The 21,367-nt window shown below is 44.6% G+C and overlaps 1 protein-coding gene across 2 annotated transcripts in view; it reads left to right on the top strand.

Moving 5' to 3' along the window:
* The window catches only part of NFX1 (nuclear transcription factor, X-box binding 1), a 67,886-nt gene extending 48,072 nt beyond the window's left edge, over positions 1–19,814 (top strand). Inside the window, exons 15-24 of one of the 2 annotated variants that reach the window (XM_028510205.2) lie at positions 1,850–1,929; positions 5,003–5,230; positions 5,959–6,032; positions 7,278–7,379; positions 7,933–7,974; positions 13,548–13,646; positions 14,218–14,284; positions 15,363–15,508; positions 16,195–16,299; positions 17,521–19,814. In XM_028510205.2, the coding sequence (XP_028366006.1) occupies positions 1,850–1,929; positions 5,003–5,230; positions 5,959–6,032; positions 7,278–7,379; positions 7,933–7,974; positions 13,548–13,646; positions 14,218–14,284; positions 15,363–15,508; positions 16,195–16,299; positions 17,521–17,593 (1,016 nt within the window). In that variant the 3' untranslated portion in view covers positions 17,594–19,814. Of the gene's footprint in view, positions 1–1,849; positions 1,930–5,002; positions 5,231–5,958; positions 6,033–7,277; positions 7,380–7,932; positions 7,975–13,547; positions 13,647–14,217; positions 14,322–15,362; positions 15,509–16,194; positions 16,300–17,520 lie in introns of those variants that run through there. The other variant, XM_036021827.1, reaches the window with a different exon arrangement.
* The last annotated feature ends 1,553 nt before the right edge of the window (positions 19,815–21,367 follow it).

The raw sequence follows: 21,367 nt of genomic DNA on the forward strand, positions 1-21,367 counted from the left end.
GTTTTTTAATTGGTTGCTTCCTTCCTTTGGTTGTGTGAGGAGGCAAAGTATATCTAGCTACACCTCCATTTTGGCCAGAACTCCTATGTGTTTATTTTATAAAAAGAAATAAAAAAATAAAAGATAAAAGTCAAAGGATTGAAATATCATTTATATCATCTTTTAGTGATTTAACTTAGTTTGTATTTTGGGGGACCTTTTTTCATGGGCAAAATATATCTGCTTTTTTTTTCTTTCTAAAATAAAAGTGGGATTCTACTGAATTTACTCATTTTAACTCACATTTTTCTTTCTTCCTATAATTTAAGCCTCTCTCTTTATCAATGAATATTTATTATAAATAGCTTTTTCAATGGCAGTGGAGTGTTCTGGTTCATAGGTGGACCGTAACTTATTCAGTCGGTCTTACGTTACTGGACATTTAAGTTGTTTCCAGTTTTTCTCCAAGGGTCTGCTGCAGACACCAGGCCTATGCTACTTATTATCACCCATTTTTTCATATCTGTCCAGTCTAGTCACTGGCTTTACGAGGGTGTCCAGCCTGCAGGCCACATGCAGCCCAGGATGGCTGTGCATGCCACCCAACACAAAATTGTAAATTTACTTAAAACATTGAGATTTTTTGTGTGTGATTATGTGTCATAATGTATTTAATGTGTGGCCCAAAACAGTTCTTCTTCCACTGTGGCGCAGAGATGCCAAAAGGTTGGACACCCCTGCCCAGAACCATATCCGGCCCATCATTTCATTTACCAGGTCCCAGAGGCAAACCTGAAATTACTCGAGTCACCAGATTTGATACTTACAGAAGTGTGGCCATCTGATTCAGACTGACAAGTAGGCCACTAGCTCTCAATTTTTAAGTTAATAGAGTAAAACAGAGTGAAGTAAATTCTTTATGAAGTGAAAAGTTCCTTCCCTGGGGACCTTAGGATGGCCCTCCCAGCTTAGCCTGCAAGCCCCTGCCGTGGTGTTCACACTGGCATAAATTAAATTCCCAAACCAATATTCACCCACTCCCTCCTTTGCACCCTTTTGCAGATGTTACAGATGAAGTCCAAATCCTGCTGGTTAATGTCCATAGTATGGACTTAAAACCATTTGTGAGTTTTATTTTTTTAGCCTGTTTTGTTCAGCATTCATTTAACTTTTCTTGAGTATTTGTTGTATATCCAGCATGGTGTCAAGCCGTGAAGGGAGGTTTAGAGAAGGTGAATAAAGAGCCCATTATCTTGGGGTTTTTATGTTCTCCTTGAGAGGAAAAGGATGGCAATTAAGTACACCTGACACAACCAACCATTACATGAAGATGGACCGGATAACATGGCAGCAAGCCATCTGCGTAAGAACTGAGACATCGGGGAGTGTGAGAGAGCTCAGGGCAGGGTGTGGTCAGCTAAAGAAGGCTTTGTTGTAGGACATGAGTTGGGATGAACTACCTCATACTGGCAGCAAGGGAACTGAAAGGAGTCAGCGGAAGCATGTTAGATGGATGAGTAACAACGGTGTCTGAGCAGAAGTGAGCAGTTGCTGTATAAGGTAGGGCCAAAAGATGACTGAGTGGAGTGGACAGGCCATGGGGCTGTGCCGCAGGGAATGGGGCAGGGAAGCTGCCTCCTTCTCTGCTTCTGGGCACGGCATGTCTGTCTGCCTCAGCTGGGTTTCTTTTTCTCACTCATGCTTACCCTCAACACTTTGACATAAAGCCAGCCACTTTCTACTTTCCTAAGACCATTTTTAAAGTACTCTTAAGTTTAAAGTTCCCTGTCATATGCCATTATGACATGTATACTAGTTAATGTGGCTTTATTTGAACACTATTCCTAATTTTACCTTTCTCTTTCTACAGTATATCATTCTTGTCATAGCGAAGAGAAGTGTCCCCCTTGTACTTTCCTAACTCAGAAATGGTGCATGGGCAAACATGAGGTGAGTTTTCTCTCTTGTGTTCATTATTCCAGCCATGGATTTATTTTTATTGAATTATTTTGAGTTGTTAGTCTTACTGTTTCTCAAAGCTAGTACTCCCAAGAAGCACAGGTTTGCTGTTAACACTTTTTTTCTTTTTTTTAATTAAGGTATAGTTTACATAAAATAAAATTTACCTTTTTAGTGTACAGGTTTGAGTTTTGACAGTACCATTCATCCATTCATGTAACCACCATCACAATCAAAATGTAGAACAGTTCATTCACACCCCAAAAAACATTCATGTCCCTCTGAAGTTATTCTTCCCCACACTCTGGGCCCTGACAACCAGTGATCTGTTGTCTGCCCTATTAGTTTTGCCTTTTCCACAGTGTTACACAAATGAAATCATGCAATCAGTAGCATTTTGATTGCAAAAAGTAAAATTTAGCCAGTTGGCCTTGAGAACATGTATTGTTTTCTGAGACAACTTCTAGGTTAACCACCAAGGGGAGAGGTTACCATCCTGGGAAAAGTGTTACAGTGAGAGCATCCCAGGAGTGGGGGTGGGCTCTCCACCAGCAGCCGCTGTTTCTTCTCTGTACTTCCTGTCCTGACTGCTGGGCCCAAACACCTTCCTCCAGCCTCACCTGCACCTCCACATTGCCACTGTCATGAAGGACAGGCATCCTTGTTCTTAGTCTCTAAGCTGTATTTGAAACTGTTGACTATAGACTGTTTGAACACTTTAAAAGTTTATTTAAACTTGAATATTCATGGTAGAGTTTTGCTACCCAGAAGGAAATAGTCTTAACATTCTGGTGTGTGGATTACCAGTCATGTGTGATACATACTTTCCCCAACTCTGAAGATTTTACTGTTTTGTAACCTGCTCTTTTTATTTCATAACACCTTGGCCAGCATTTCTTGAAACACTTGACATTTATGACAACATACTTTCAGTATTCTTATCTTGATAGACATATTTTTTTTCACTTACTTCCTGTGAGTAGTTGTCAAGTCATGGTCCTTAGTATTTATTCTTTTATAAATGTTTTTTTAAGATTTCACTTATTTATTTTCAGAGGGGGCGGGGGAGAGAGAGAAGAGGGGGGGAGAAACATCAATGCACAAAAGAAACATCAGTTGGTTGCCTCTTGCACACCCCCAGCCAGGGACCTGGCCCCCAACCCAGGCATGTGCCCTGACTGGGAATCCAACCAGTGATCCTCCAGTCCACAGGCTGGCACTCAATCCACTGAGTCACACCAGCCAGGGTTTCTTTTATAAATCTTACTTCCTCTGAGAGTAACCACTCTTAAGACATTCATGTCTTATCTTTGTGTTGATGGCTTATTCAGACTTCATTCAACAAATATTTATTGCATGCCTACTATTGGCTAGGTAAAGGCTAGATTCAGGTGATTCAGAAATAACAAGATGATTGTATTCCCTGCCCTTGTGGAGTGTAAGTACAAAGTACTGATGGGGATACAAGGAGCCTCTTCCCAGGGAAGATATTTCTAGAGAAAGTAACATCCTAAAGGACAGTGAGAATATAGCCAACTCATGCGAGGAGGGGACAACAGAGAGTGCAGCATGTGCAAAAATTATCCCCAGCACTCTGGTAGTACAGTAGGTGTTCAGTGGTTGGGGACTACGCTCTACTAAAACACTGGTTTCAAAGCATTACAAGTGTGTAGCATCCTAGACATCCTGACTTCTTTTCAAAAGTAGAAGTTATGTGTCACTAGAGTCAAAATATATTCCTCATTTTGAGAGTTCTTGAAAGAATTTGAGTGATTATATAAAAGTAACCTTTGGTTCCACAGGAATAAAATTCCAGCATCTTTTTCCTGGAGTGAGGAACTCTGGAAGGAGGCAATTTCTTTTTTTTTTTTCTTTAATTCTTTTTGTTTTTTTTAAAGATTTTATTTATTTTTAGACAGGGGAACAGAAGTAGAAAGAGAGAGAGAGAAACATCAGTGTGTGGTTGCCTCTCATGTGGCCCCTATTGGGGACCTGGCCTGCAACCCAAACATGTGCCCTGACTGGGAATCGAACCTGCGACCCTTTGGTTCACAGCCTGTGCTTAATCCACTGAGCTACACCAGTCAGGCAGGAGGCAATTTCTAAGAAAAAATGAGTTTGGAGTTACATGGCCTATTGACTCTTAGTTTTTTATATAACAGAGCCATCTAAAGCTGTGGAGACCACGAGCTAGGAGATATGAGGGAAGTTGAGTATTTAATTACATAAAAGAGTGCTGCAAGCAGTTTCAAAACCATGGGCCCTCGGTGCCCCCACTCTAGGGGTCTGTCGACTCTGCCCTAGCTGTTTGCAAAGGATGGAAAACATTGTCTGAGGATTTAAGATTATCTTTATTTTTAGAGAGGGAAAGGGAGGGATAAAGAAAGGGAGAGAAACATTCATTGGTTGCCTCTTGCAGTGCCCCAGCTGGAGACTTGGTCCACAACCCAGGCACATGCCCTGACCCGGATTCTAACCAACAACCTTTTGGTTCTCAGGCTGGTGCTCAATCTACTGAGCCGCACCAGCCAGGGTGGTCATGGCATTTTTAAATACTGTGTTTTTTGGACCATAAGACTCACCTAGGTTTTAGAGGAGGAAGATGCGCAAAAAATTTTTTGAAGCAAAAAGTGTGGTAAAATACTTAATAACATAAATAACATAATATTTCACCAATGTAAATGTAAACAGAACTCAACAGCAGCATTAACAACCATTATTCCTCCCGAATTGGGGGACAGGTGCGTCTTATAGTCCAAAATACAGTGCTCATTAGTTGTGTGGTTTCAGCCGCTCATTACTCACCTTGGGAAGTTTATGTCCCAAGTCACACTTGGCTGTTACTATAAATTATTTGGGTCCTAACAAGCATTAAATAAGTTTCAGATTTGATTTATTTTCAAACTAATCTTTCAGACTTTGAAAGTCAACTTAATTTTTTTCAGATAAAAATAACTTTTAAAAAATGTTCTTTTTGGAAGTTTAGACGTGTTTAGATAGGAAGTTAACACTCACCCCAGATCCCACATGGAGATGAGAATCTGATTACTTCTGTCTCTCCTAGTTGCGCAGCAACATCCCGTGTCACCTGGTTGATATCTCCTGCGGATTGCCCTGCAATGCTGCACTACCGTGTGGAATGCACAAGTGTCAGAGACTCTGTCACAAAGGAGAGTGTCTTGATGAGGCCTGCAAGCAGCCCTGCACCACTCCCAGAGCTGACTGTGGCCACCCGTGTATGGCACCCTGCCACCTCAGCTCACCCTGCCCTGTGACTGCTTGCAAAGCCAACGTGCGTATTCCTGGCTCTAGGTGGGAGGTTGACTGTGGTTCTGGAGCTGCTGCTGAGTTCAGAACTGCCTGCAGCAACGCCTGGGCATGCATCCTAATCAGGGGTCTTTGGTTGCAGGGAACTGCAAGTTGACAAGAGCAAGGTAGAATAAATTAAATAGGTTCTGTCAGCCCAGCTTGAGATGGCCTTTTAAATGTATGAGCGTCTGTTTTGTGCAAGATGTTGTGCTGGGTGCTGGGGCTACACAATTTACAGACTTCAATTAGATGGGACAGATACTCATTAATTACTCAGATCATTATGGCTGTGGTGTCATGAAGGAGTATTTTACCCTTGTAGAGGGACCTACAAGAGCATGTGAGGAAGGGACTAACCTGGCTCCCTGAGGGCTTAAGTAAGGCCCCCTGAGGAGATGAAAGCAGCAGAATGAGGTAGAGTTGGTTAGGCCTTGGCTGGTCCTGGGTCAGAAGTGTACCTCTGGTTCAGTGGCAAAAACTCCACTCTAGGCCTGTCCTCTCGGGTGGGATTAAGGACTGGAGTAGTTCCCAGAAAGGGGCATGTCAGCTACTACGTAGTCAGTGTGCATATGTGGTTAACTTCATCCTGGAGGGCAGCCACTCTGTCTGTTCTCTGCCAAGGTTTGATTTGAGAGACGCTTTTAAAGTGAACGCTGCCTATTCATATGGTTTCCACGTGCTGAAAGTCGCTCCATGTCAATCTTATTTCAGATTGAGCTGCAGTGTGAATGTGGACGAAGAAAAGAACTCATGATTTGCTCTGAGGCATCCAGTACTTATCAAAGGTTAGTGCTACCTAACTGTTAACAATGGGTGGATCTAGGCAAAGGGTATACATGTATTTATTGTAGGATTCTTGCAACTTTTACAAAAGCTAGAAAGTTTTTAAAGATTTTTATTTATTTATTTTTAGAGAGGGGGAGGGAAAGAGAAAGCAAGGGAAAGAAACATCAATGTATGGTTGCCTCTCGTACGCCCCCTACTGGGGACCTGGCCTGCAACCCAGGCATGTGCCCTGACTGGGAATTGAACTGGTAACCTTTTGGTTCGCAGATTGGCACTCAATGCACTGAGCCATATCAACCAGGGTGAAAAGTTTTTAAAATAAATTTTCCTGAATTTAGTTTTTAAATGCAATGGTTAAAAACAATGGTACTGCTGGTTAAAAGCAGTGGTACTGCTTTATGTACCTTTCTTTTCTAAACTTTAATTCGTAAAGTAACCTCTTTTTTTTTTTAAGATTTTATTTATTTATCTTTAGAGAGGGAAGGGAGGGAGATAGAGAGAGAGAGAGAGAGAGAGAAACATCAATGTGCGGTTGCTGGGGGTTATGGCCTGCAACCCAGGCACGTACCCTGGCTGGGAATCGAACCTGGGACACTTTGGTTCCCAGCCCGCGCTCAATCCACTGAGCTACGCCAGCCAGGGCATAAAGTAACCTCTTTACTTCTCCTACTCCTTCTCTCTTCCCCTTTTGGTCTTGTTATACCATGAGATCACACAGAAGGTGTCCTGAAGTTGCATGAATTGCTTTGATGCCTTACCACTTGTGGTGGTGGCACAGCTAGGACCAAGTCCTGTGCTCCTCCCCTGGGGTGGGGTTTCTGACTGTCTTTGCAGCCTCCTAAAATTTTAGGACCTGTGTATTCGCACAAGAATCTGAGTACAGAGGTGGAGGTGTTAGGGATGGATGGTTGTATATATCTGATTGGATGCGAGATGTGCTATGGAGATACAACTTCAGGAGTATGCAGACATCAGAGTGTCTGTGTTTGAATACCCCAGAGTGGATGTTCAAGGAGATACTGAGGAGTGGATTACCTCTTCTGCCTAGAAGTGGAGCTGGCTGCCTAGAATGTAAATGAGGATATGTGACATAAACTTGTGAATGGTAATAGATGGGCTTCCAAAGCCACACAAATTGTTGAATGGTAGATCTACCTTGAGAGGAGTCTTCTGTGTGCCTAGTATGAAGAAGTTCTTGTGAAATTGCAATACCTTTTCTTCCTTTTTTTAAAAAAACACTTTAGGAGAGCTGCTATTTCCATGGCCTCTAAAATAACAGACATGCATCTTGGAGATTCAGTGGAGATCAGCAAGTTAATTACCAAAAAGGAAATTCACCAAGCCAGGTAACTTTTTAAATGTGTGATTATGCTTTCTTTCTCCTGTTAGGCTTAATTTCCAAAGGGGGGGAACATTTCATTTATTCCAATCTCCCACTGTAAATCCTTGTACACAGAGTAGGTATTTAACAGATATTTGATATTGAGTCACACCCAGTCCAATCCAATGAATCCTACTCAGGCTATAGCTGAAACTAGAGGAGACTTTTCTAGGCCTCATTCCAGCCAGTAGCCAGAGGAAGCGAGTTGTGGATGTGTCCAGCCCGACCCACTGGAAAACAAAGAAGCAGGGTGGTAGCTATGTCAACATGGGAAAGTGGGGCTGTTAGAAGGACACTGTGAGCATTTGAGGGGCTGAGCAGGCAGGGGACACTCTGAGGCCCTTCTGAGGATTCCTAGGTTTTGACAGCCCAGAGGCCTGTGCACCTTGGGAGGGACCTCATCCAGCCATCCTCTGGCCTACAGGCTGCTCTGTTTTCAGGTTGACTATCCAAGAACTTATTGCTGGATAGAAACTGTGAGACCCGTGCCCTGACTTTATTTTCATTTGCTTCTCAAGGCTGGAGTGTGATGAGGAGTGTTCAGCCTTGGAAAGGAAAAAGTAAGTAGTGTCAGCTGCTGTTTATCTAACTGTCCTTGAGCTCTGTGAAGCCAGTGGAAGGGAGCCACCCTTTACACAGTCACTTGGCATCTGCTTTGGTCTTTTGTTGCTATTGGAGAGCACGAGAAATTTGATCACCAAGAACTGAAGTGCCTGAGGATAAACCACTTAACATGATTCAACATATTTCTGAAACATGAGCTTATGTGGTTTGGGCATGGCGTAAACATCACCTGCCACAGCATACTTATTCATGACTAAGACTTCCTGATTCCACTGGAGATAAGAGGCTTAAAGTTTTTTAATGAACTTTTATGTTGAAGTGTGACATACACATACATCAGAAGTAAACCGATCAGTGAGTCATCACAAAGTAAATACAGTGTTGTTATAAGCAGCACCAGGTCAAGGAATGGAAAATTACCAGAACCCTCTCTTGTACTCCACAAAGGTGTAACCTCTATCCTGACTTCTCACACTTTAGATTAGTATTGCCTGTTTTTGAACTTTCTATAAGTGATGAAACATAGTTTGTATTAGTTTTGCCTGGCTGCTTTCCTTACCTTTGTGACGCTCATTCCTGCTGTGGCATGTAGCAGCACTTTGTTTGTCTTCATTCCCACGTATTTTAGTGTATTAATGTATCATAATCTGTTTCTCTTTTCTATGATTAATAGACATTAATTAATCTGGGCTATTACAAATAATGCTCTGTAAGAACATTCTTATACTTGCTTTGCTGTATTCATATATATGTATTCATTTCCATTGGATATAAACTTAGGAGTAGAATTGCTTATTAATAGGATATGCATGTGTTCAGCTTTAGTCAGTTCTACAAACCGTGTCACCATGGACAAAATGGTTTACCAGATTCCACTCTCACCAGAAGGGCCATCATTCTCACTGCTCTGCATTTTTGTTAGCACTTGGAATCATCAGTCTTTTTTGTTTTAATCCATTCTCACAGATGTTATTGAGCTTTTGACTTATATTTACCTGATGACCAGTGAAGTTGAGCACCTTTTTGTATGTTTAATGGCCATTTGGGTATCATCTTTTGTGAAGTGCCTGTTTAATCTTTTGCATATTTTTAAATTGTGTTGTCTGTTTTTTTATATTGATTAGTAGGAGTTCTTTATATATTTTGGATGTGAGTCCTTTGTTGGTTTTAAATACTGTATTTTCTCATACTTGGTGCCTTTAACCTTTCACTCTCTTCATCATGTCTTGATAAACAGAAGTTTCTGATTTTAAAGTAGTCTAGGTTATCAGTCTTTTCCTTAGTGAGTAGAGCCTTTCATGTCCTGTTTAAGAGATATTTGTCTGTCTGAGGTCATGATGTCATTCTACATTATTGTCTAGAAGCTAAATTATTTTGCCTTTCACATTTAGATCTACAGTTGACCTGGACTGATTTTTTTTTTTTTTTTTGAGTATAGGATAAGGCGGTTTGTGATTCAGTGTTTTTCCATATAAATAAATACTCATCTGACCAGTACCATTTATCAAGATGTCCTTTGTTCAGTACTTTGTAGTGCCACCTATGTGTGAGTCTGTTTCTGAGCTCATTCTGTTCCATTGTGCTAATTTCACACCATAATAATTCTGGTGCAATTATAACAAGTCTGTTTTTTTAGAGAGAGGGGAAGGGAGGGAGAAAGAGAGGGAGGGAAACATTGATGTGTGAGAGCTACATCCATCAATTGCCTCTCACACACACCCAACTGGGTACCTAGCCTGCAACTCAGGCATGTGTCCTCACTAGGAGTCAAACTGGCAACCTTTCAGTTTGCAGACCGGCACTCCATCCACTGAGCCACACCAGCCAGGGCCAATTATAACAAGTCTGAATATCTACTAAGTACATCTCTTCAAACATGGCTCTTCAAGACTGTCTTAGCTATTCTTGGCCTTTTGCACTTCCACTTAAATTTTAGAATTAGCTCATCGATATCTACCCCCAAAAAAACCTGCTGGGATTCTTATTGAGATGATATTTAATTTATAGATCACTTTGAAGTATAGTTAATGTTTGTTGCTCTGGATTTACAACCTTACTAAATTACTTCTTCCTTTTTTTCTTTTTTTTGAACTTTGGGGTTTATTATGATTGAGGGACAGCCTTTATTCATTGATTTGGCTCACATATCACCTGTGAGGTGAATAGCTTACATTAGATACTAAGGCTGATATCATCAGTTGTGAGCCCAGTCTTCTTGGGGACTCTGTGCATGCCACCGTGGTGGTTGGGTCCCCAGAGCTCTGCTTTTGCTTTGTCTTTGTAAGTCACTGAGGTATAAGTGTATGGGCCCAGGGACAACAGAAAATCAGCTCCCAGCCAGGCTCCCGCATGCACCTCAGCATCAGGTATGGTACTCACATCCAGAGCTTCTTGACATGGGGGGCCACATCGTGCCTGTGACATTGTGGAAGGACAGCTCGCTGACAGGGCCCAAGTCCAGTGGACCCAGGGGCTGCTGGGTCACTGGAGGAGGGTTAGGGTGGTACAGCAGGAGCTCTGGGGAGTCTCCACGGCTGGGGGTGTGCAGTCCAGGTGATCCATAGATTTACTTATTTCTAATAGTTTATAACTTTTAGATTTTGCATGTATACAATCATGTCCTCTTCTAGTAATACTAGTTTTATTACAATGATTATACTTTTATTTCTTTCCAATTTTTAACTTTTTTTCTTACCTTATTGCACTGGCTAGGGCCTCCAGTAAAATGTTGGATGGAAAGCGGTGATGATAGATATTCCTGACTTATCCCCAATTTCATAGGAAAAATTTTAAATATTTTACCAGTAAATATGTTTGCTTTATACTTCTTACCAGGTTAAGCAGCATTTATTCAATGACTAGCAGTCTTTCTGGTTCCAACAAAGATTGATTAAAAAGGATAGCCCTGTAAAAATGCTAATAATTGGAGCATTTAGGTGAAGGGTATATAGGAATTTATTATAATATTCTTACAATTTGCCTTTGAAAATTTTTCAAGATGAAAAGTTAAACAGAAACAAATGCAGGCAGAGTATAGTCCTATTTTATGTTGAAGTTGAACTTTCAACAGTTAACAGTATCTCTTTAAATGGCTGTGTGTGTAGAAGGTAATTTGATGGTTCATAGCATTGCCCAGATTTCCCTTGGTTTTTCCCCTGTAGTAACTTTGTAATAACTCTTGTTCAAAACACTTGCCCTTTAAGAACCATCAGTCACAGTGTTCTCAGCTGCAAAATGTGAACTAAGAGTCCTGAGTATTCAGAAATGCTGTAGTAAAAACAGAGAAGGGCTCCGAAAACATGGAAACGACCTTTATGTAGTTTGAAAGACAATATCATATAGTAGGTAGAGCCTCAGAGCTCTGGAGTCAGATTGCCTGGATTTGAAGTCTTGCTTCACAAATCACATAGCTGTGTGAGCTTAGTCAAGTCACATATCCTCTCTAAGCTTGGGTTTTCTTTAAAAATTGTGAGGCCTGGCCAAGCAACTCAGTTTACAGCATTGTCCCAATGTGCCAAGGTTGCGGGTTCAACTCAGTCAGGGCACATACACGAAGCAACCAATAAATGCATGAATAAGTGGAACAACAAATCAATGTTTCTCATTCCCTCCCACCCTCCTTCCCATCTTATCGCCTCTCCCCGCCTCTCCCCTCGATATTAAAAAAAAAAAGCTATAGAAATGGTGACAATAATAGTACCTACCTCCCAGAGTTGTGAGAATTAAAATATTAAAACTAAGGATGAAACAGAAAGCTCTTGGCACAAGCCTGGCACACAGTAGGTGCTCAGTACCTGTCACTTATTGATTAAAACTGGCTCTCTCTTTCTGAAAGCCTTTTGAATTTCTCCTCAGTCTTTGAGCAATGACATAATGACTCTCACTGTATACTCTTTCTTAAATACCCACTGACCTAAGAGGAAAGAAAGTGCAAGTTTAAAAGAAAAATGGCATCTGAAGTTGCAAATACATATTTCATTGTAGATGAAAAACTGGCAGGCCAGATTTTCCCACAGATGTGTTTTATTGATGTTTAAATTTGAATTAATCACTGACTAATGGAAAAATCTCCCCCTAGGAATTCTCTTGACAATTTGAAAATTAAGCTCTTCTTGAAAAATTGGAAAGTCTAGCAGTAGTAACCAGATTGTTATGTGCATTAAACTTGCAAGAGACCCCTGTCCCAGTGCAAATGAAAATTGTACCAAGTGCCAAGCCAAATTTTATCTATCTTTAAAAAAAGAAACTTCAGACATTAACTGGGTTTGGGCGCAGTGCTGTGAAACTCATACCCTGTCGGTCTGAACGCAGACGGGCAGCGGTGGCAGCCATTCGGACTGTGACCAAGGGTCTGGGGCACATGCCATTTAACTAGCTAATCCCACACCCGGAAACATTTTCTGGAGAAATAATCTTAAAAGCTTTTTGCTCAAAGGTATTAATTGTGTCACATATAAAACTAGAAACTAGAGAATTGTTAAAGAAACTTAAATGAGGAATGTTTAAGTAAATTGTGATATATACATAATTAGAGGATTATGCAGCCATTAAAACAGTATGTGTGAAAATCAAATAGTGATATGAGAAGTGCTAATCATATAATGACAGGGGAGGAGAGGATGCAAAGTTTTATGTGCACTGATTACAGTGTATTTATAGGGGAAAAAATCAGAAAGGAAATGTCCTAAAATGTACTGCTTAATGTTGTTAATGAAACTCTTTATTTTCCAGACTTTCTATAATATGATATAATTGTTATTTATTTATATTTTTAATTCTTACTTGGGGATATGTTTATTGATTTGAGAGAGTCATCGATGTGAGAGAGAAACACTGATCTGTCGCCTCCCACACACACCACCACCAGGGATCAGACCCAAAACCTAGGTGTACACCCCGACTGAAAAACGAACCCACAACCCTTTTCGTGTCCAGGACAACACTCCAACCAGCTGAGGAACCCAGCCAAGGCATGATACTAATTTTAATATTTATAGGTCTACTTTATGTATCTGATGTTCAGGTGAAGCCTCAGAGAATGTCATTCCTCATTGACCATTTCCAGTGCTCTCAGTCCCCCAGCCTGCTCTACACCAAAAAATCCAAGTCCTCAGTGTCAGCCTGTGGCTTGCTCGGACTCATATAGACCTGTCTTGTTTATTTTCTTGTATAAAGACAATACCGTATCTTGTCCCAAGTTGTTATTCTTTCCTTAATAATCGGAGTACTGAATCAGGTTTACTAAAATGAGATCATTAACTATAAATAACTTAGGACATGCCCTGGCTCGGTGGTTCAGTTGGTTGGAGTGTCATCCCATACACCAAAAGGTTATCAGTTCAATTCCCGGTCAGGGCACATACCTCAGTTGTAGTTTCAGGCCCCAGTTGGGGTGCATATGGAAAGCAACCGATCTATGTTTTTCTCTCTCTCTCTAATCAATAAACATATCCTTGAGTGAAGATTAAAAAAAAAAGGAGAACTTAGGACATGATGAGCTGTCTGTTATTATAAGATAGTTTCCCCCCTGACTTTTCCTTTTATTTACATGCCTCTCTCTTACTTTTAGGCGGTTAGCAGAGGCCTTTCATATCAGTGATGACTCTGATCCTTTCAATGTACGCTCTTCAGCGTCAAAATTCAGTGACAGTTTGAAAGAAGATGCCAGGTGTGTAACTTATTAGCTACTTTCCTAATTGTAGCTTACACGCATGTTTAGTCTTTTAAGATGTAACTGATATGTACTCTATGAGTGACCCAGTTGAAGTGTTTACATCTATTACAAGAAATTACATGATGTTTAATAAAAAATCCTTCTCTCAGTTTCGCAGAACTGTTCCCCTGAAGAAGTGAACTTGGGGGAGGGGAGGAAAGGGCCCCTATGGCAGGAGTGGGGGCCTCCCTGGGGCTGGACTAGCCTAAATTCTCTGGCCGAATCCCACCTCTGTCCACCCAGGTCTCAGTCACATGGGTCCTCACTTGGGCAGTAACAGCCCTTATTGTCCACCTGTCTCCTGGCCCTCCAGTGGCTACTTCTTCCATCCTGTCCTTTCTCATTTTTGTTTTCTCTTTCTTTGTTCAGGTGTAGTCAGTATTCTGTTACCTGACAGTTCCTGACCTCTGCAGCTTTCCTGCCCACGTTGTCCACTGTCTGTACTTCACAGGCAGGGAGGGTGGACAGAAGGGATTTTCAAAGAGCAGGAACACATGAAGTTAACTGTAGTGATTTCTCATTTCAGGAAGGACTTAAAGTTTGTCAGTGACGTTGAGAAGGAAATGGAAGCCCTTGTGGAAGCCGTGAACAAGGTTGAAGTCAAAACATCCAATTGGACATGTCTCTAAGGCCAGCTTAATAAAACATCAATTCCCAGAACACTGTTGGTATAGAGTAGTTGTAGGAAAAAGTCCTTTTTGAGGATCCTTGCATTTCCCAAAGCCTAGCCTAAATAACATCCACAGAAGCCCTATCCTGGTTTAGGAAAGATATGTGTAGTCAAATTACATGTAAATAAACATCCTAGCTCAGTGCCTGAGAATGAGTGAAGAAACTCAGAGGAGGGGTTTCAGTAGTGATAGCGGAATGGATGTGTGAAATAAATAATTAGGAGACTTGCCAGGACCTCAGGTCTCTGAAGGGCTGTTGTATAACAGGACACGCTGCCCTTGGGTAGAGTTTAAAAGGTCGATGACTAGACCTGAAGAGCAATGGCAGAGACAAGAGAGTGGGGCCCCTGCCTCAGGGGCAGCTGGCACAGTTGAGGAGTAGCTTTAAGCAGAAAACGCCTCATAGTCAGAAGCAGCCAGCCGCGCAGTGGCTCCCTCTTCATTCAGCGGGGCCTCTGAGTGAGGGTGAGATGCTGCTTCAGCGTCATGCATAATGAAGGCTTTCCTTCCCGCCATCTGTCTTGCCCCCTTCCCTTCCTCCCTTTGTTCCCACTTCCCAGCAGGACACTAACACAAAGGAACAAACGGAATCATTGTTTCTCTCCTCATTAGGAAACCTGAGCAAATGTGTTTTTCTGCCTGTGCGTCTGTATCTGCAGATTCATGTTTAGTGCAGAACCTGCTTTTATAGGAAGTGAGGTTTTCTTGTTTCATAAGTCTTAAATTTAGTCATTTTTTGGGACTCTCACTCACCCCCCACTTGCAGGCCCCTCAGGAGGAACCACTCACTGTCCGTGTCAGTCTTAGGTCATTTACCCTTTGTCCCTAACCCCAGCCAGCTGCTTCTGCATGGCTCACAGGCAGGTGAAGTGCTGTTCACTGTAGGCCTCTAATATCAGTCACCTCTTACTGACCCAGGCTGTTGTGGTTGGGGGAAGGACCTTTGTAAGCATATGCTCTTTTCAAGGTGATTTTATCATTCTCTTTTCCCTTAATACAGGGAAAGAATAGTAAGAAGAGCCACTTCTTCCCTCCCATGAACAGAGACCACCGCCGGATCATCCACGACCTGGCCCAAGTGTACGGCCTGGAGAGCGTGAGCTATGACAGTGAACCAAAGCGCAACGTCGTGGTCACTGCAGTCAGGTGGGTTGATCTCGCCATCGTAGGAGGGACTGCGCAGTGGTGCAGACTGGACCCGGGAAGCAGCATCTGTCAATATTCACTTTCCCTACTTCCTCTGCTGGAAGAATAGTTGGAAAATCGGCTTCCGGGACAGCCACTCTGAGATGAGTGAAAGGTCCACACCAGGTTGCACAGCCTCTCATCTGCCCAGATTCACCTCAGGCACAGGAGGCAGCATTCCTGGGCTGAGGGAACAGACCCTGAGGGCCTGGGTTGGGTGCCTGCCCATTGCGCCTGTCCCTTTTGCCCTTCTGTCCTGGCATGATGGAAACAGAAAGAATGCTGGACTGTGACTCAAGGCATCCCCCGTAAACAGCGTTTGCCTTCAGAGGAAACTGGGACAGTAACTTGAGAGACAGGAGGGGCAGGGAGGACCTAGGATCACCATCAGAACCTGAGAGAATAGCAAGAACTTCTGAACGAAGAAAACACGTGTGTGAGAGAAAGCAGGTAACAGGCCCAGCAGAGGTGGGTGAAAGGGGCGGGGGCTAAAGGAAGGTGACCGTGCCCGAGCAGAGGCAGGTCATGTCAAGAGAGTGAGTGCTCAGTAGCAGCTTAGCGCTGAAGTCACAGACGGATTTCCAGCTGTCTGCCTGTGTCCACAACAATTCTCTCTTTTCCGTGTTTCGTGTTCTGACTTTTATCAGGGGGAAGTCCGTTTGTCCTCCTACCACGCTGACAGGGGTACTTGAAAAGGAAATGCAGTCACGGCCTCCACCACCTATTCCTCATCACAGACAACAGTCAGACAAGTAAGGATTCTTCAGCTGCTTTCCAAAGGGCCCTGTCTGTTCAGCGCAGCCGGCAGGGCTGAACTGTTGGGCTGCACCAGCCATTGGTGGCCTTCTCCGGCCAGCCTTGGGGTATCGTGCTCAAATATATAAGGTTTGACTGGGTGTCAGACATATTTGTCATGATAGTGGGGTCCCAGTTTGATGCTTGTTGTACCCACTCACTTCCCCTCGGGGGAGAGCAGTCCCTGGACATAGTTTCCGTGGTGTCGATGGAGTCCCTGGGGGTGGGTTCAGCCGGTCACACCAGCTGATTTAGGAGCCTCGTGTGGTTCACAACAGTTACTCTGGATGAAAGTGGGATTGGAGGGGGAGTTGGCAGTAAAGAGGGGGACCTTCATGTTTTGCTGTACCTCCATACGATTTGAGTCATTCTCACAACAAACACATGTATTCATGATTTAAAGAGAAGAGAAAACCACATTGGCAAGCAGCAGCACGTCTGCCAGGTGTTCTCTCAGGCAGGGGCAGGGAAGGAGCATCGTCCCTCCTCCCCCACCTCTCCCTTGCCAGGAGGGAAGCTGGCTGCCCTACTGTGGGGAAGCAGCACTGCTGAAATTCACTCTGAAACCGCAGGGCCCCTGCTCCTGTTGTGGCCCTCCATGCGGAAGGCCTGACAGTTCCTCCTACACAAAACCTCTGGGAGGACAGGTAGGGCAGTTTACAGGGTCACCATGAAGGTCATGGCAATTGGTGTTCCCCTGGGACTAGATAGAGAAACTCAGTGTTGCCCATGGGACACAGCTCCAGCAGGAGCATCGAGGGCCATTTAGCTCCACAGTGTCAGCCCTGATCATCCCTGGGAAGCAGGCAGCCTGGACTCCAATCAGCTCAGGTTGCCTGTCTACATGGACCAGTGGTCTGGGAAACGGGTGGAGTGTCAGTACCGCCTGGACATAACCATGTGTAGTCTGTTTATGCCATGCTGTCTTTTTTCCCCTTTGCTTGCTTTATTTTTGTATGAAGCTGTATTGTGGAAAATTTTTGGAGTAAAGAAAATAGTATTAATATAGTGAACCCCTGTGTGCCCATCATCAAATTTCAACAGTTCTGAGCTTATGCAGACCCCACTACCTTATCAAAGCTTCATAAATGATGAGTCAGCCGATCCTGAACTTTCTGAAGACCTGAATCTGTTTACCACAGAAAGAAAAGATGGATCGTTCTTTCTTTGCTTTTCAGGAATCCTGGGAGCAATAACTTACAGAAAATAACCAAGGAGCCGGTAATTGACTACTTCGATGTCCAGGACTGAGAAGCTCACGACGCACTTAGATGAAAGAATGATTAGGTGGGGTGGAGACTCGTTTGCCAGCAGATAAATCATGCTTGATCCCAACTTCCTGGTGGACTCACAGCCTCACATGCTGTCTCATGTCCATATGTCCAAAGCATGAGCGTGTCAGAAGTCCCGTCCTCTAGCCCCTCTCTGTACGGAGCATCTCTGTGCGGCCAGGTGTTGACTGCACGGTCTCTGGTAACTCAGTCGTGTGTTTGCATAGGCTCCTCACGCTTTCCCTGCGATCGCTCGGAGGCTCAGGGGAACATTGGACTTGGTCTAGACAAAACCAGAATTTTAGCCTGAAACTGGCTTTATGGCACTTGGTCATGGCCTCAGCTATCCCCGCTATCCATCCTCCTCCTGAAAATGCCTGCCACATCAGATGCACCTCCCTCTCTTAATGCAGACTGATCATAGTCTTTGGAAAGGCACAAACTTCTCAGCCTGAAATACCAAACGTTGAATTGGTACATCATATCTGGAATCACACGTGTTGTGTTGAACCTACTGTCTTACCTGAGTCTTTTGCCAAAAACTTTCATAGACCTGTCTAGCTGAACTTACTTTAGTGGTTCTCAGTACCATTAGTTCTAGACTTAGCAGAGGGGTTGGGTGGCTTTACAGAATTCCATTTTCTGGAGTCCATGGAGCACCTCATGCCACATCACTGAGCCTGTCGGATGACGTCGCTTCAGCCACCCGCCATGGTGGGAGAGGACATAGCGTGAGCTCCACATGCCAGGTTTACACTGTGGCCTCTAGGTATGACCAGTGTAGCCCCAACACCTTCTCTCTGGTTGAGAAAGTCTCAGGTAAACTCACCTTCCCTGTGTTGCTTTCTCCCAGGCCTGCAGCAGCCATGCAGGCTCTCCCTATCTCTGAGCGCTGGGCTTATTTCAGCAACCCACTGGAGGCTTCAGGTTTCTTTGAGGCAGGTGCATCACCAGTTAAATTAGTTTGGCCCTCTGCATTGGCACCCCTCCAGCACGAGGGCCAAACTTCTAGCAACTTCCTTCTGCTCCACAACAAGCCACAAGCCCCAGAGTAACAGGAGATTCGAGAAATGACTTCACAAAACCCACACTTAATTTTCATAGAGCAGGGCCACCCTTTGGTCCTGGCCAAGACAATCTGCCTTGAAAGGCATCAGGTGCGGCAGTGGACTAGACACTGGAGGGAACAGATGAACTACAAAGCCTCCTTATCTGGGCCCATTCAGCACAGGGGCAGTGGCTGAGAAGCCCACACGCATCTGTTACATCTTTCAGTCGGTGGTTGAGTGGGTGAACTGTGCACTGAGAGCACCTCGGAGTCAGGAAACCTGACTTCAGGTTCCAGCTCTGCCACATAACAACTTGCCACTTGGTGGAATGGAGGTTATCACACTGCCTCGCCAGGGTGGTGGTAAGGGTTAAATGAGATAACACGTAGGGGTGCCTGATCTATCATAGGTGTTGAAGTTTATAAAAATTATACTTGATATCTGGAAAATACGCGAGCAGCTTCTTTATCCATAATACTAGCCAAGTAAAAGGTTAGAATGCTGAGCAGTCTTCAGGTGAATGCTTGTGTGCTTCCTTAGCACCAGCCTTGCACTAGGGCTGAGCAGTGGGGAGCAGATGTGGCCTGCTTTGTAGTTACTGACCCAGTAGGGGCCACATCCCTGAATATATATAATGGAATTGGTTGGTCTGGCACAAAGAGGTGATTAGTCCTGTTAAAAGCTGAAGAGGCGTACAAGGACTGGGTTAGCTGGTGCTTGGGAAAGGGCAACAGAAGGGAGCATTTGAGCTGAGTCTGGAGACGGCAGGCTGCTATAGGGAGGCGAGAGGCATGACACGGGGAGGTACAGGGCGTGAGATAGGCCCGGGGTGTGGTTTGTGGTAGGCATGAGGAAGGAAGGGATCTTCAGAGGGGACAGACAGCTGGAAGGACAAGTGATAAAGCTGGAGAGGTAGGTCAGTTTGAGAGCCACGGGGAGCCGCCAAAGGATCCTAAGCCGAGCGTGGCTGGCCTGGATTTATGATGTAGAGCAGGAGCCAGCAAACTTCATTGCAAAGAGCCAGGTAGTGTTTCAGGCTTTGCGAATCTCTTGCAGCAACCAACTGCCAATGTGTTGTGGAAGCAGCCGCAGACAATACACCCAATTGAGTGAGCACGACTCTGTTCTAATAACAATTTTATAGACACTGAATTCAGAGTTTCATGTAATTTTTACGTCACAAAATACCATTTTTGCTTTGCCAAACCTTTTAAAAATGTGAAAACTGTTCTTAGCTTGTGGGTTGTACAAAACAGCAGCAGGCTGTGTGTAGCCGTGGAGAGGTTTCCCAGGGACTGGGGGACTACCAGGTAGGAGGCCCAGCCAAGAGCTGGGAGTGACCCAAGGGAGAAGATGAGGGTAGTGGGAGTTGGTGCTGCAAAGAGGGAAGAGGTTTCCCTCTTTTCAGGAAATCAGGAGGCTAGGATGCCAGGGACCAGCAGAGAGCTAGCCACCCCCTCATCACCAAAGGGACTTCAAATAGTCCTCAGCAAAAGGAAGCTGCTTCTCATCCTCCAGAGAGCAGTGGCCTTGGACAAGGCTCTGTGTGAATATGGACTAAAGGGGAGATACCCTTACCCCTCCACCCCATACATGGAGGGAGCCGGTGGGCACCAGGACTCCAGTTTGTTGCTCCCCGAGTATCAGGCAGCATCTTCACTCCACACCGCAGCCCCACGCTTTTCAGCAGGAGTTTGTGGGGCCAGAGCTTTCCAGGGACCCAATTATCTCTGGAATTACCTCTGGCAGGGCTGGCTCAACAGTGGTTCCAGCCCGGCGTGTGGAGGAGGGCTGTGTGCAGGACTGGAAATGAAAGCAGCCCTCCAGATTGCCAGTCAGTGTGAAGCGGCTCTGGATGGTGTCCTGGACAGGCCTGGGACAGGTGTGTGTGGGGCGGGGGACGCACTCAAACGGAAGGTGTTGAGATTTAGGTGTGAGGAGGCCTTCCCACATACTGCCTGAAAGCCTGGAGACCTGTTCTTGAAGGAGGACCTACCGCCCTGCCACCTTCCAAAACAGGAGTACGCAGGCTGGAGCTTCACCTCAGACCTGCCCTCAGCACAAATATCTTTCATGGCTGTTCAAGCTCACAATTCCCAGGGGCGTTGCCTAAGCCAGTCCAACTCCAGTCTACTGAGGCCCAGACAAGGAACAAGGGTCCATGCAGTCACACTCGTGTGCCATGCAGAGACTGGCAGCCAGGCCTTGGGTTCCCAACCTAGAGCTGCCCTAGGTCCAGAGAGGCCTGCATCCTTGGGATAAGGTGCACTGTCTTCCCCAAACAGAACTGCTTGAGTGTCCTGATCGCTGGCTTCATGCTGCACACACAGCCTCCTGGGACCTGGGCACAGAGAGCCCAGCTGACCTAGGATGCCCAGTGCTGCCTCAGCTCTTTCTGTGGCTGTGCAGTTTGCCTCCAGTGTCTGGGCATTGCTCTCCCATCTGTTAATGGGTAATAGTGTCTGCTCGTGTGCTGCCCTGAGCCGCTGTGGGGTAGCACAGTCAGGCCTCTGGAGCCTGTCCCAGAACTCGTGGGGAGGTTGTTCACTTAGGGGGAAGGGACAGCTTCCTCAGAGTTGCTCTGATAGGGGCTGGGGCTCTCAGTCACCACCCCCATACTCCACCCTCACCCACCCTGAGCTTGCCACGTGAGTAGAGGAGTCAGAAGTCCCCATGTTTCCCAAGTATCTCTTCTGAGCTCTTAG

The sequence above is a fragment of the Phyllostomus discolor genome, chromosome 3 (assembly GCF_004126475.2).
Source record: "Phyllostomus discolor isolate MPI-MPIP mPhyDis1 chromosome 3, mPhyDis1.pri.v3, whole genome shotgun sequence".
In the NCBI taxonomy this organism is placed as follows: domain Eukaryota; kingdom Metazoa; phylum Chordata; class Mammalia; order Chiroptera; family Phyllostomidae; genus Phyllostomus; species Phyllostomus discolor.